General features: G+C 39.2%; 1 protein-coding gene across 3 annotated transcripts in view; it reads left to right on the top strand.

Annotated features, from left to right (window-relative positions):
* Window positions 1-15,071, top strand: part of lili (LMBR1-like protein) — a 103,417-nt gene extending 88,346 nt beyond the window's left edge. For all 3 annotated transcript variants that reach the window (XM_045742539.2, XM_045742540.2, XM_069322613.1), the window contains one exon: window positions 4,495-15,071. In XM_045742539.2, the coding sequence (XP_045598495.1) occupies window positions 4,495-4,600 (106 nt within the window). In that variant the 3' untranslated portion in view covers window positions 4,601-15,071. The remainder of the gene's footprint in view (window positions 1-4,494) is intronic.
* The last annotated feature ends 764 nt before the right edge of the window (window positions 15,072-15,835 follow it).

Below are 15,835 nucleotides of genomic sequence, written 5' to 3'. Positions count from 1 at the left end.
TACTTGTCGCCCGTTTGGGCTACTTGTCGCCCGTTTGGGTTCCCTTTTTTTGGGCTCTTTGCTTCTTTGGCCGGTTTTATTGTCCTGCTTCCTCTTTTGGCTCTTTTTCTCGTGCAATAGTCCTGGCTGGCGCCTTCCCGCAGGGAGGGTGTGCGGTTCGGCCAGCGTGTTATGCGCATGCGCCGTGGAGTTTGTTTTGGTCTGGGCGATGGTTCAGTGCTGGGGTTTTGCGCCCTTTTTTGCTACAGTGCTTCGCCTCTCGTTCTTCTCCCTGGCTGCGGTATGTGCCCCTTTGCGCCAGGGGTGTCCTGGTTCCCAGTTGTGGGGAGGACACCGCGGTTTTCTGTGTCATGGGTGTGGACCGCCTCCTTCGCCTCTCCCTGTTCTCCTGCGGGTCCGGCTCTGGCGTCTTCACCTGGCGGTGCTCCCAAGTTCTTCTGGGCACGGTTGAGTCGTGTCAAGTTCGAGCCACCATTCGCCAGGTGAGTTTCTGCGGTCTGGCGTCTTTTGGCCGGGCGCTGGATGCGGCGGTGTTCATATACCTGTCTTTATTTAGGTATAATTTTGTACGACTGAGACCGTTCGCACACCAGTGACTGTCCCTTTATCACCCCTTCCTGTCCCCCTCATGTGCATGTCCAACCCATGCTGGAGTCGTTCAGGGGACCCTCCTTTTTTAATGTTGTGAGGTGTGGGGGTTGTAGGGTTGGTTCTGTACTCACCTGGTGAGGCTCTTGGCTGTGCTTGCAGGATTTGAGCTCTGGCTCTTGGGTCCCGCCTATCTGGTAGAACTTGCGGGATAGTACCAGTGGAGTGCAGTGGTGCTATTGGCACTTTTGGGGAACACTGTATTACCATCAGTGGTCTGTGCTTGTTACACGACCTACTTGCGAGCATAAGCCTTCTTGCTGGTTCGTCCGTGGACTTCCAGGGCGCACTGGCCTGTTTTCGTATGGCAGTTCCGGCCCGTCCTGGTTGTGGGGGTATGTGGGCCGGTGGACTGCTCCTAGCAGCTGCCTGGTGGGCCATCCTCTGGCCGGTCTGGCCTGACCTTGGGCCGGGCTTGAGGTGTAAAAGAGCTCCCAGTACCTCATCCAGCAGGTATCGAGCGGGGTTTCTCCGCCGTCGGTCGCCTGGTGTAGGTTTCTGGGCCTGCAGGGTTTTGTCGTGTCTCCGTTGGCCCTGTCTGGGGTCTGCCTGCTCCGTTCTCTGCCTTTGCAGAGGGGAGTTGCTATTTACATGTTGCATGTTGCAGTGGTGCCTGTTGCTGCTGCTGCTGCACGTGAGCATTGGTACCGTGTTTCACGGTGGCGTGTCCTTGTTCCTGTGTCCGGTTGTGGAGTGGCGCTTTGCTGCCGTTTTGTGCCTGGGGATTGCGTGGGGTTTTTGTCCCTGCCTGATTGTCCACCCCTGGTTGTTCTCCTGGTTTTTTTTTTTTGTGCTTCTGCTCTTTCTTCCTGCCTCTTCTGCAGCAGGAATGTTCTGCGTGTGTTCTTAGGCGTTGGTCAGCCTGTGTCCTGTGATGTGCTTCTTTGTCTCGGTCTGTTGCAGTTGTTCGTGCCCCTTGGTTCGGGTCCTGTTCTGGTGGCGACCCTTCCGCCTTCTTTGGTTTTCCTAGCTTGCCCTGCCGGTTGTTGTTGTTTTTATTTTTTTTGGGGGGGTTCTTGCGATGTCTCGCGTCGGACCCGTCGTTTCTGAACTCCTGGCGGGCTTGCATGCTTCGGAGTTTTTCTGTTCGGCAGACGTTCCATCTCCTTGTGCCGCCTGGGTTTCGGTGGTCGCGCCCGAGATCTTCTCGCGGCTCCGCCTTTTTCCTGGGCTCGGGGGGGCCTTGTCGGGGCTGCTTATGTTCTGCCTCGTGGTCTCGCCTCCGGTTGGTGGTCGGGTGGCTTCGTGGTAGGTGTCCCACCTGCGTGCTTTCTTGGCGGCAGTATGGGGTATTTTGGCGGTCCTTCCTTTTCCTGTCCCTTCTTCGGTGGGTCCTTCTTGTTGGCTTGGTTTACTCTCGGCTTGGTTTTCTAGTGGGGGTTGGGGGCCGTCGTCTTGCCACATACTGTCGCCTCTTTTCGTGCGGCGCAGGCGGAGCCGCTTCAGCTTGCTTTCGGTCTTGGTGTTGCTTCTGCACCGTTAGTCAGCTGTCTTGTGCGTCATTTCACCTCCGGCCTGTTCGTGCGCCGCTTGCACCATCCTGGTCTCTGGTCAGCGTGCTCTGTCTTCTCCTCGGTTGGTAGTGCCCCTTCGGTTCCGGTGTGTTTTTTCGTCGGCTCTTTCCTTTGGGCCTTTGCCTCTGGGGGTCGGTTCGCTGTGTTTTCTTGCTCCTTCGGTTTTAGCGTTTTGGTTGTTTGATGGCAGCAGTCTCCATCTTTTCTGGCGCGGGGTGGGGCTGCTGCATTCTGGAGGGGTCCAGGGTTTGTTGGTGCTTTGTTGGTCGGGCCGGGGGTGTGTCGTTTTTGTGTTCAGTGGCGGCCCTCTGCTGTTGTTTGCGTGCCACGGCGTTTGGGTCCGGAGCGCGTTTTGCGTTGATCCGGTTCTGTTCTTCCCGGTTCGCGGGTGATGGTGTCCCGGGTGGTCAGCCGTGTTCTTGCGGCTAAGCTGCCTGTGTTCTTCCCTCATGCCTGTGGCGTTCGTGGCTTCGCTGCTCTCGCTGCCGTCTGGGCGACGTGGCCTTGCAGTCTTTCGGGCATGGATTTTTGGTGTTCGTGCAGGGGCCTTGCTGCTCGTGGTTCTCGTGTTGTTCCCGGGATTTTCGGGGCTGTGGCGCCTTGGGTTGGCGTTTGCTGCCGGTTGTCTCGCCTCCTTGGGGGGTGCGTGGTGTCCGCCTCCCGGTTTTGTCCCTTTGACCTTCCTCTGTGGGTAGTTAGCTCCGGGGAGCCGACGGGGCTCCCCCCAGAAAACCAGCGTTGAATGTAATGAAACGCCATTTTCTGGGTGAGACCCGGAGGCTCCCCGGCAACCCTCCCTCCCTCCGGTCGGCGTTTTTCGCGTGTTTTGACATCCAGCCTCAGAACTGATGGGTGGATAGCCGGCGTGGGAGGTCTGGGGCTCCCCCTTCCCCCTCCCGGGGAGGGGGGAGCTGCGCAGACAGCGGCGCGGTGACGTATGACGTCATACTAGTTTCCGTGTTTTCTGTTGAAGAGTTCTATTCACTAGTTCGGCTTAGGTAGCAATTTTCACCAGAATAGGGGTTTGTTTTGGAATGCTTACCTTTCTGGATGCTTGACCCGGTCGATGGCAGACATAGAATGCTTCCAACCACACGGGGGTTTCTATAGGCCATTGCTCCCCTTGCCTCTCTGAGGGGGCCAGGTTCTGGCTCGTGGTCCCCGGTAGGCCCTAGAACTCCATACACATGACTGATGCCAAAGTCTGACATTAGCATATCAGCCGGTAAAGCTCCGGGGAGCCTCCGGGTCTCACCCAGAAAATGGCGTTTCATTACATTCAACGCTGGTTTTTTTTGGGGGGGGGGGACATTTTAAAATGTTAAAAAAATATTTTTTTTAAGTTTTTAGTTTTTTACATTGTTCATTATGTGATTTTGTTGTAACGTTTACATCCTGGAGAGTGCATACCCATCCCTAACTATGTGAGGATGGAATTAAGTTGGTCAACAAATAAATCAGTCACAACTAGTAGAACTTGAGACTTTGAATTTTTTGGGGGTGATTTTTTCAGAGATTTCAAACTCTCTTTTCTTTCTCTCTTTAGGTTGTTTTGATGATTAGGAGGGACCAAATTAGGGCTTTTTCACTTATGTAAAGTATTCCCTAAATATATTCCCTAAATATATTCCCTAAATCATTATAATTATCCCTATTTTTTTGTTGGAGGGGGGTATTTTTTCTTGACTTCATTTTGACACATATTCACCTACAACTTTCACATATTGGAGTACGAATGCCCAACAATGTTTATTCAAACATTCAAGTAAATTAACGAATTCGAACTACCTTTATTCATTGTCGATAACTTCATGTACATCTCTAAAACTAGAGTTTCAACTTTGAGTGGCTTCTAAATTTCCAGTGAGCATAATAACACCAAATGAAATATTGGTGATGGTTTATAATTTTTAATCTAATTTGAAAATCTGAAGTTTTCAGTATTAAATTTTAAAATTAGTTTTGATTTTCTTATTTTACAAGTTATGTTGGTGATCAAGTGACAAAGTTGGAGCATTTGCCGAATTGATTACGGACAAAAAAATGAAAAATGTTTGTGCATGTTTTAAAAACAAATGTTATATCCAATCGTATATGTATGTTTTGAGCCGTTTAAGGCTTAAAGTCTTGTTTTCAGCTGTATATGTTTGTGGTGAGTGAGGCCTTGTTGGTGGTCTGTATGTAATGTGTTCTCAACTTTCATATGAAGCTCTTCATTTGATTAGTAGATAGAGATAATTTTGTTTTCAAAAATTTCTTCAAATGGAAAACAAAAAAAACCAATGTATCGAATTTATGTGTGTAAATATAAGATATTTCTATATTCTTACAGGTTTAAGTTGCTTGCCATGTGGCTTGTGAAGCGGGACACCTTCAAGCTGCCAGCGCATGTGATGAATGGAAGCATGATGAACCCTGGCAATATGAAGGAGGAGTAATTCAAATAGTGAATGGGTTATGACGACCCTACTGGAGTGATCTTGACCTGCGTGGCTGAAATACAATGTTGTATGTATGTAATATTATATATACAATGTGTGTGTGCACGTTGAGCTTCTTGAAGAGTATCTTGCAGTGAACTATTTCCCTGTCGGGCCAAACCTGGGGAAGCGAGTGGTGACGGAGCCCCTCCTCCAGTGCCGACTAGAAGCGTGTTGATGTGCGTTTCATAATTGCAGTACTTAAGGATTTAATCATTAGGCATAAGTTCAGATAAGGTGAGAGAGAAAGGGGGTATTCCAGAATAAGAAAAAAATACACTAGTGCAAGGTTCTGCAATTAAGTGGGAAAACTATAATTGAATGTTAAGAAGTAAATAGAATTTGGCACATTTTTTCTAAATCATCATGTAAATACTGGGGCGAGTCAAATGGGTAAGAAACAAGTACAGTGTCTCAATAAATATTTATATGTTTAACTATTATAATACAATACATATTATATTAGTAATATATTACAATATATTATTGTGTACTATACTGTAGTTGCACGTTATAACTTTTCCCGGACGCAACATTTGTGTACCAAATGTCTCATCCATTTCCCAGCCTTCAGATTAAAACCATTAGCAGCACTCAAACATATTTGGAAATTGAAAATGATATATAAATTGTAGTCAGGTGAGAATATTATTCAGGTATAAAAATTGCATGTAAAAGATGTTCGGTGGAAAAGGGGAGACAGAGAACCTTTTGTATTGTATTATTTTAATAAGTTGTGCAGAAAGTGGATGACCTGAGGGAGCCTCTTTGGTGGGATCCTATTTGGTGGGATCCTATTTAGTGGGATCCTATTTAGTGGGATTCTATTTAGTGGTTCTGATCCGAGATTGTGGCATACTATACTAAAATGTAGTAATGTGGAATATTGGCCAATGTTTTAATGTCAATGTAGTAGAGAGCTGGATGTAAAAATTTCTTTGGAAGTTGACAGAGCCAAACGGAGGTTTGTTATTACAGCTGAACAAGATACTATACATAACAGCTTTGGCAGAGCCCTTTCCTAATCATGAAAATCTAGGGCTGTTGTATATTTGGCTCCAGGCTTCTGTACTTGGACAAAGAGTTAAATGTGTCAAATATATCCTGAATTAAAATTAAGTAATTTTAGTGAGAAGTTTTGTGTCAACCATAATTTTTAATATTCTTTTCATAGTTGATGCGTTATAATTTATTTTTCACGTTGGTCCCTATTGTGCTTATCTATTTAATAATTGAGTTAAATTATTCCTTGCTTAATTAGGAAGAATTTGATTATGTTGTAATTAACATTTTGATTTGTGTATCAGTAGTATGTTGTGAATGTGATTGTATGGTCCAGTTGTAGAGGAACATCAGGGTTGAGCTTCACACCAAAGTAACGTACATTTGAAATGAGCTTTATTTAAAGTTTCAGAAGGTGAAGTGAGTGAAATAATGGCAGTGTAATTTTTTTTTTTTTTACCGACATGTCACTTTTGTGAGCGTTTTGTAAACACGGCCTGGTGACTCGTGTGTCTGTGTGTATCATGCTACAGCTGTGTGTTGAATAGCAATCTTGGGAAGCCAGTTCATCTAAAATTGTGATCAGCTCCTTATATGTGAACAGTTCCCATTGAAATATATGAAATTTACTCTTAAATTCCATGATTATGTCTTGAATTTGAGAAGATACATCAAACTCAAAATTTGTGTTATTAAGTTTTAATATTTATGTAATGTTTTCACATGAATTTTGAATCCTGAAATAGATAATCACCCTTCATATTTTTTCATTAACGGTTTCATCAGCAGTGAGTATTACAAAGAAAGCTCACTACACCTATGAAAAGGTCACATGAAGCATCACATTGTAATTTGTTAGTGAGTTACATGCATAGTTATGCTTTGAAGAGTTTGTTGTAATTTTATAGCGACTTCATTATGGTCCCCGATACCTGTCGTGTGGGTGATATTAGAGGGGGGTTTCTAGGCAAATAAAGGCTCCTTGAGCAGAATCCAAGAAATTTCATGGTGAAATAACTGGACAGTAATGGATACACATTTAAAAAAAATTGTAGCAGAATGAATACATTTTTTGTTTTTTTAGATATGGTGAGAAAGATTGTACAATACTCATAAGCAGCATCACAAATGTTTTTAGTTTTCAATTTCACTTCAGTGGGTTTGAAATTAATTTTATATTGTAGGCTTTTAGCATGACACAAGTTATCGACAGTTATGTGGAGCCTTAGTGTGGGAATATCTTTTGACTAGTTAAAAGTTGTGCTTTTATTCATGGAAAAAATATATTTCAACATACAAAATATAGAAATTCTTCAGTAAAAGAGAAATTATGTTGTAATATTTAGGTTTCAAAAATGGTATACGTATTTATGGAGACTGGAATTTGAATGTACTACGTTGACTAGACCACACACTAGAAGGTGAAGGGACAATGCCGTTTTGGTCCGTCCTGGACCATTCTCAAGTTCAGACTTGAGAAAGGTCCAGGACAGGACCGAAACGTCATCATCCCTTCACCTTCTAGTATGTGTGGTCTGGTCAACATACTTCAGCCACGTTATTGTGACTCATCGCCTGCACTTGAATGTACTACGGTTTGAGAAAACTGCTGATGGACCGGGAGCGTTCACATATATACCTGCTGTATACACTGTACACCCGTATCAGCCTTCCCTGACTTTGCGCTCTGGAGAGGCCACTCCAGACCGACATCCAGAGCGCAACTCCAAAGTCTCCTGAGACTGATGGATGCCTACTACTACTACTACTACAACAACACTAGAATATATTATAGTAGTGTAATCTTTATTCCCTGAATGCCCTTGTGTATGTTGGATGCTTGACCCATTGGAGGGCCAGATGATCTGTTTTCCATATGTTATCACTTGCAACCAAAGACTTCTGTATAAAAAAGAAAAATAGCAAAAATTGTAGCAGTAGATCTCCCTCATTTTTCTTGTCTTAAGCACATTGTTATATGATGCTTCTTATATTTGCTCAAATATATAGGGATCTTGTGACCCTTGTTATGCATGACTGGCATCTAGGTGAAATGTTATGGTGTTTTTCACTGGTGAAAGTATATTTTTTCATTTTTCTTTTTATCATATATATGTATATATATAATTTCATGTTATAACAAAAGAAGATAAATTGAATGAAGGCTTTTTAATCACACTCTTGTATTTTTTTTATTTTTGTTTGGTATGCAATATTTATGTGTTTTAGTTGTACATGTATTGCTATCAACAATAGCAAATAATGGTTATTTTCAGGTAATCTTTTAGGAAATGATAAAACAACAGGATATCTTGCTGGGAGTCTTGATACTTATTATTTTCTGTATTGGATCTTTCAGTCATATTTGTGGAAACTGATTTGATAATCCGTAAGTTGAGAGTTTTTATTGTCAACCGTCATACCTAAGTGATCGTGTTGGCGGCCATGTGACTTGCGAAGATTTTTGTGTACACTTCGGCCACATATACAGCGTAAAATAGCTCTCTTTTATTTTTACTGCATAAACATTATATATATTGGGACAGTACGTATAGATTTCTGCGGTTAATTATTTATGGCACAACTGGTATGATGTGCGTGCAGCTGGTAGACAATGAGATGCCACTTTTTTTTATACTAACTTGTCCTTGGTGTGTTTGTCTGAAGCAGTGGCTATTTGATTGTGGTACAGATTATGATGATTTCTTTAGCAAGACCTTCAACACACTTCTTTTGTGAGAGACGAAATGCATCATCACTTCTTTACGAGAGAATGAAATGAATCAACTGTTCTGCACGAGTGGTTGATGAGGAAGGTTGAAGTACTGTTCTGCATGAGTAGTTGATGAGGAAGGTTGAAGTACTTGGCCTGGCAAATGGCAATCTAAATAGGATTTTTATGTGGTTGATGAGTTGGAAGCAAAGCTAGCATAATATAGAGTAAACAATAGTGGGGAAACGTACATAAGCAGAGGGGGCTTGGAGTTCTTGTGTATTTACTGTTTTAATGTGTATAAACAATCTTGTTTTAGGTTTAAACACATACCGTAGACAAAATTCTAGAAATACAAAAATATGGCACATTATAAATTGGTAAGAGAAGTATTAGAGGTGTTTAATAGATTTGAGATGTTGGCAAATATAAGGCAGTATAAACAAGTGTTAATTTGTGGTTGTGGAGAAAGAAAATGTGTGATATCGGCTCAGCTGTGACGGTATTAATCAAAATAGGAATGCAGTTGAGATGTTACAGTTTTATGTTGTTTTTGTGAGACCACATTTAAATTACAATATTCTGTGCAATTTTGGCCATGACAATATACTATACAGTGAACATGAATTATTTGGAAAATTTTCTGAAGATGATAAAATTAATTCCCCAGCATTTGGGAATTTTCCTGTTGAAGCACTTGAGATTTTGCTCTCAAGATATATGTATTTTATATGTGAACAGATGAATGTGTCAGAAGTTATTGGAACTTGCAACAATGGAGTGAGTGGTCAAATTTAGATTTAGTGAGGATATAGGTAAGAATTGGTTGTGCAGTTGAGATGTGTATGTGAGGAACAATCTATTAAGAATCAGTGTATAGATACATGAGTGAATAGGGTTAGATTGAATGAAAACCGACATTGCATTAGGCCTATGGCAGCGTATTCAAATGTAAAATTAGTACTAGTATGTCTCTTGAGTACTGTTACTTGTAAACAGTTGTTCATCATACTGTATTAGATATGTATTTGGCTTAAAGTTACCAACAACTAAGATTTGTACTTTGACTTTTACTTGGAGTCCTTTCATTCCTTGTGTCTCCTTGTTGGTTTGTCGTTGGTTGCATATATTTTTGGTCTCCTATGGACATCCCAATTTATATTAGACGTTTTGAATATAATACAGATGGCAGTAAATAGTCATCACCGCTTGTTACCTTCTTTTGGTAATGCCTTACAACTAAATTAATGAATAATTTATTAATTGTTGCAGATAAGACAATCGCAGATAGAAGTGGCTCATGGCAAAAAATATTATCCTGAGAAAAGATAAATGAAACCTGGCTTAGCAGGACTTTAGATAGCATTAATTCACCATTAATAGGATAGTATCAAGATTATCAGTGCACTGTACCTCTTGACAATCGTCAAAACCCAGGAATTGTCATGGCTTTTGTCACAAAAACAGATCTGGGCAACATTTTCGGGCAGTGACTGAACTAGACTCTTATCTGGAAAGCTGCAAGTTCGTTCTTGTTTGTTTGGGTTCAACATGTTCTGTGTTCAAGCAGGATTAATGATCTTATGTAAGGGATCAAATATTTTTGGACATGCAACATAACTATGGACATGACCATATTTAAACTGTCAACTAAATGTTCTGAGCACTGTTTGCACAAATTTGACATTGACAAAGCAGGCTGACAAGACAAGGAAAGTATCTCGTGTTTATGGAGTGGCGTTGGCATGAGGCTAGAGAAGACACGATAGTCGTATTGTTAACAAAAAGAAGGCTAAACATAATTAGGATCATCATGTGTCCCATCGCCATAGCTTAAACACTACACAGTATAATGGAGAACTCGTGTGTCGCTGCACTCGAGCAAATCATCCACAGCAGCAGCACCACATCCTCCTTCCAAAGACTGGGTGCTTATGTTCTTTGTTAGTTGTTTTATACAATTTATTATTTATTTCATCCAGTCACAGAAACCAATATTTTATTGATTCTAATGCTGGACTGGAGGTTTCAAGGAATTAGTTTATTAGTTGTATACAAATGTCGCATTTATTCCCCATTGACAAACCAATGCCATCTAGCCATTATTTTGTGATGTTTTCATGCTGGATACCTGCTCCTTTATGTACCATATCTGGCAATCTTACCTTTTCTCTCCTTTTCCTACGCCCAACTACTTGGGCTGGACGATAGAGCGATGGTCTCGCTTCATGCAGGGCGGCGTTCAGTCCCTGACCAAGTGGTTGGGCACCATTCCTTCCCCTCTGTTCCATCCCAAATCCTTATCCTGACCCCTTTCAAGTGCTATATAGTCGTAATGGCTTGGCACTTTCTCCCTGATAACTCACTCCCTCCCTTCCTATCCTTAAGTTTACTTTGTCTTGTTATTCATTGAACATGATCAAATCATCTCTGTGCACAGTTGAATCTTAGTTTGCTAATATATTTGTTCCCCAGCTAACCATGAAATGTCTATTTATATTTATTTAAACAGCACACATGCTTCTCTGTTAAGAGAATGGAAAATTTAAGATTTATGACAGCTTTACAGCAAGCAGGGATGACCCAGCAGCATCTACGTACATTTTCCCTTCAAGTTGAATCATCGAAGTCAAACATCCCTAGCAGTAATGAAATAATATTTACTTGCTGTAAGTACTTGGGTTAAACCTCATTTGTTTCACCTGGGAATTGTACAGTGGACTGAAATAGAATGTCACACGTGGATGTTAAGCCAGGTGGTCATATTGGGCCACAGCGATCTTTGATGAAGCCAGCAAAGGTAAGCAACTGCTGATAACATCCTCTCACTTTAGTCCCACATTTCACAACTTAAATCAGAAGTAGTGTGTATGGTCAAGAAGAAGTTGATATAATGTAGGAAATAATAATCACAAGCACTTGGTATAGTGTAAGATTTAATTACCAAATCTACTATAATACATAAACCTTAAAGAAAATGTTGTACAAGAGCTGTCGGGTGATCATTTTTACTTAAGAGTTACAGATGTGAAAAATATTGTTATTTTATGGCTGTAATGGGAGAGGACCTATGTATGCCTATGATGGGAAAGGTGCTATAGAGCTGGTAAGAATACATTGAAATGGGAACCTTGCAGAGAGAGAGAGAGCTATAGAGTTGGAATATATAACTTGGGAGTTATACTTGAACAGAGAGAGAGAGAGTACTGATAAGCTCAGTAGAGATCATAGGAGGAGATAAATCTGTACAAGATGAATAGGCTAGCCATCTTAAGGGCAGAGGTGCTTTTACAATAATGATAGGAAACCAGCAGTGAAAGCTATAACGGTGACCTATAATATCAATTCGGGAGATATAAATTAGAACAGTTTTTGGAGCTATGAGTGAAATACAGCATCAACATTAGAAGGTATACTTGAGAAGTAAGAATCGGGGGATAAACGTTAATTAGAAAAACACGTGAACGACGGACTAACAAGTGGTAGCAGTTACTTAATGGCGAGTATATTGATTTTGTACAATGTAGGCTTGATTTATTGTTATTTAAATATAACTGAATCCTTGATTTGGCAGAATGAATTTGGTACCATAATGACCCCTGTTGTATGAACTCGAGGGTGCATCAATTCTCTGAACTTGTCTGCATTAGGTATCCCTACACACAGTTTATGAATTGAATATTTGTCTGTGGTTGGCCCAGTAGTGTCAGCAACTCTGAGTATGACCCAACTATCATGTGGTGAGAGCTCTTGTTACTCAAGTTCTGTAGTTTCATAAATATTTGATTAATTTTGGATAGAAAATAGGCCTATTACCCGTAGTTAGGCTAAACTTTGTAGGGAGATGAGAAGGTATATTATCAAGACAGACGAATAAATATAACCGAGCTTCAGAAAGGTAAATAATGATTGTTTTTAACATTTCATTTGTGCTGTACTATACCATAAAGTAAACATGTACTGTATTATATATATTACTATACATATTTTATTACAGTATATATATACTTTATTATATTAATGAGAAAAATTCAACCAGTATCAAGAGCAAAGATGGAAATAATTGTCAATTGAAAGATGATTTCTATGCATGTTTATCTAACATGTATGACTCGGAATAATTTCAAAAGATTAAGAGTAAAATCTTAATTTAATTAATTTTAAGAATAAAATGTTGGTAAAAAGATTTAAGAAGTTGAGATTTAGGCATATTACACTTTCTTTCATTGGCTTATCTCCTCTTTGCCCCCCAATGTGCAGACTCTACCTTTGCTTTTATCGAGTCCAGGGTAGGGTTTGGGGTAGACACTAGTTTAGTGTCTCTTTTTACCTTATCTAGGTTTAGAAACAACATAATGTACTGTATATGGATGATAGACATGCATGAGCTTTAGATAAGAATGCAACATTTTTTTGACACACTTCAGCAGTCTTTGATTGTGTATACAGCCATACTGGTTTAGTGTTCTGTTCTGTAATTACTTACTTTTAGGTTCATGTCATGGACTGTTTTAGCATTCAGAGATCAAAGAATTGTTCATTCAGACAATATAGGACAGTTTCTTTCCACAATTGTGTTGTAAGAGAACATGTTATTCATCTAGGTACTAGTATAGAATTGAAATTTGTAGGGGGACATTGAATTTGCTATTAATGTTGTTTAAAATAGGCCAAAATTGAAGGAAAATTGCAACAAGTATCTAGTAGTGGTTAACTTTGTACGTGTATTGTTTTGAGGTTTAAAAACCACATTTGTATAAATGAACCATTATATGTGAAGCCTGTAGTATAGGTTGTGAAGTTTGGACAAGTTGAAATCGGCTGTATGTGGTGTAATTTGTGAATACTTTACGAGAAGCTTACATTTGTTTTGCCAGATTAACATACATTGTATTTGTGCCAAGTACTGTGGGAGTTACACACAGAAGTCACAATAGCGTGATGTATCAAATGAACAAGTCCACAATCCTCGTCACGGCCCTTGTGGATTTGTTCTACTGTGGGAGTATTGAATTATCATAAAGTTACAGAGTAAAGCAATGATATAGTACTGGACAGTTGGAAATTAAATAATGTAGTTGTTGCAGTGGGTGTGTGTGCAGGATAATATATTTTTGTACTAATGTTCAGGAAATATAAAACAGTTTAAGTTTTATTTTGAAGACTTGGTGAGGATGTAAAATGAGATTTTTGACATTCTGGACAAGAGAAACTTAAGAGTGATGAAGATAGGGAGAGTATTACAATTAAAGGATATCATGAGACAAATTGAATTTGAAGTGGATTAGCATTTGCCAAGACATTTAATATTAGTTATGCAATACAGTTTACTTATTTGGACAATACTGTATTGCACTTAAAACTTGAGGTAGTCTTGTGTATTAATATCGTGGATGGAAAATGAAAATGAGGCATATCCCGCAATACACACACCGAAACTACAATGTTGGTACAACGTTCGAACAAGTTTTAACACCTACTAACCAGTTATAACAACCAATATAGCAAGTTGTAACAACGTTCTAATACGTCATAAACATGTTAAGCTAAGGTGTAACAACTTTATTACAAGTTATAACAAGCTGGAAAATAGAGACGTTTCGGTTTGTGTTTCCAAGGATATCATAAGGAGGATTCACACACTTGGTGTTTTTTATTTTTTGCAGCTATAATATCAGGGGATATATCGTGATGTATAAATGTTGGTGATATTAATGTGATCACGAGTGTTCTAATTCTGTATTGTAAACCTGTGGACGTCTTTTAATTTGATGGGCTCTTGGAGTTTAAAAGATAACATTTAAGTGAATGTATGTTATAAATATTACAATACTTTCAAATAAACACTAATTAAACTATTTATTTTAGAGCACTGTACAACATTAATATTCACTGCCATAGATATAACATGCTTTCCAATATTTAAAAATATAATGGTACTTGTTTGAGTATTTAACGAACCATGGGGTTTTGTGCAATTTTGAAAACCATAATATGGCTGTGTACTGCTTGACTTTGAAACCACTCATTACCACATACATTAGTGTTATAAGGCAGTCTTGTGCTTGTGTGTAATGTGAAGTAAAGTAATTGTTAGTATCTGTGCTGGGGAATTTTGACACCAGTGTGTGATCTGGTAGTTTTTAAGGAAACCAATCAAAAAGTTGAGATTAAACCTTTTAAAAGGATGGCGAATAATTAAAGTCTAGAATGTGTTTAAATCTGAATTAGCAAATGTTGTAGTTTAGTGTCACAGTGTTGACAATTCTATTGTTTTGAAAAAACACATTAATGACAGATGATATATGTATCTTGATCATTTATGATAAACCTGAGATTGTGATTATTTACCTCTCTTCGATGTGGACAGATCGTTGTCTGTAATTTAATCTCGATACAGTATGTTGTTTTATGTGATTGCCAAATTTGGATCCATCATGCTAAAAGAAACAAACAAATATGCCAGTGCTTGGTATGTACTGTAATCAAAATGTGATGTAGTAAAGTGGGACCATTATTTAGTTTGAGCTTATGAATTTGTAAATGTAATAGTGTCTTAAAACACTTGTAACAAATCAAGATTAGGGGGTCATGAAGTGTACACATAATTCAGTATATCTTTAAAAGCCGATCTGTGCAGTTATGATGCTAGAACATCAATAATAATGGCAACATGGCTTTTGTGGTAAAGCTAACAATAAAAGTTGTATTTTATCTTGACAGTAATACTTAAACCTACACAATTTTTGCACACAAAACTTGATAATGCATACCATGAAATACAATTTTGTATTATGCATATACAAAGGTAAATAATGAAATGTTGCAACCATGTTTAAATATACAGCTCCTTTCAAATGTGATAAATGTTTACATTGCCAAACATATTAGTTTGGCACTTTTGAATAAAAATAATCATTGTGTGAATTTTCAACATTCGGTTTACCTCTGAAAACACCAAGGTATAACAGGAAACCGTCTTGAATATTTAGGGTTAAAACAAATGTACAGTAGCATGTAAAAGTTCCTTTTGTGGTTTGGAGTTAAACATTGTAACTCTTCATTTTGAGGTGGTAAGATGTTTCAAGAATTACCACATTATGGACAAAGTACAGTACTGTATTTGAATTGTTAAGTGAAACGTTTCTTTACTATTAATATTTGAAATGAATGGCTATTTGATATCATGTGTTAGTTTTCGTGAGCAATTAGAGTATATGATGGAATATAATGCTAGCAGCATGTAGTACACACTGTGCCTGCCATTTATAATAGTAAAGAGCTTACATTTAATAACTGAAAAGCCAGATTGCTTGTGTCATGGAATAATCAAATAGATTGCATAATGGATGGTATTATTTAAATAATAATACAGTATTAGTTTTTATGCTAGTATAGCATATATTTACAGATGTATTTCATTTTAGTATCACAGTTCAAAAAAACAATAAATAAATATAATTAAGTGTTAGGTTTGA

Source organism: Procambarus clarkii, chromosome 11, assembly GCF_040958095.1.
Source record: "Procambarus clarkii isolate CNS0578487 chromosome 11, FALCON_Pclarkii_2.0, whole genome shotgun sequence".
NCBI lineage: Eukaryota > Metazoa > Arthropoda > Malacostraca > Decapoda > Cambaridae > Procambarus > Procambarus clarkii.
This window is presented reverse-complemented; position numbering and strand designations above follow the sequence as displayed.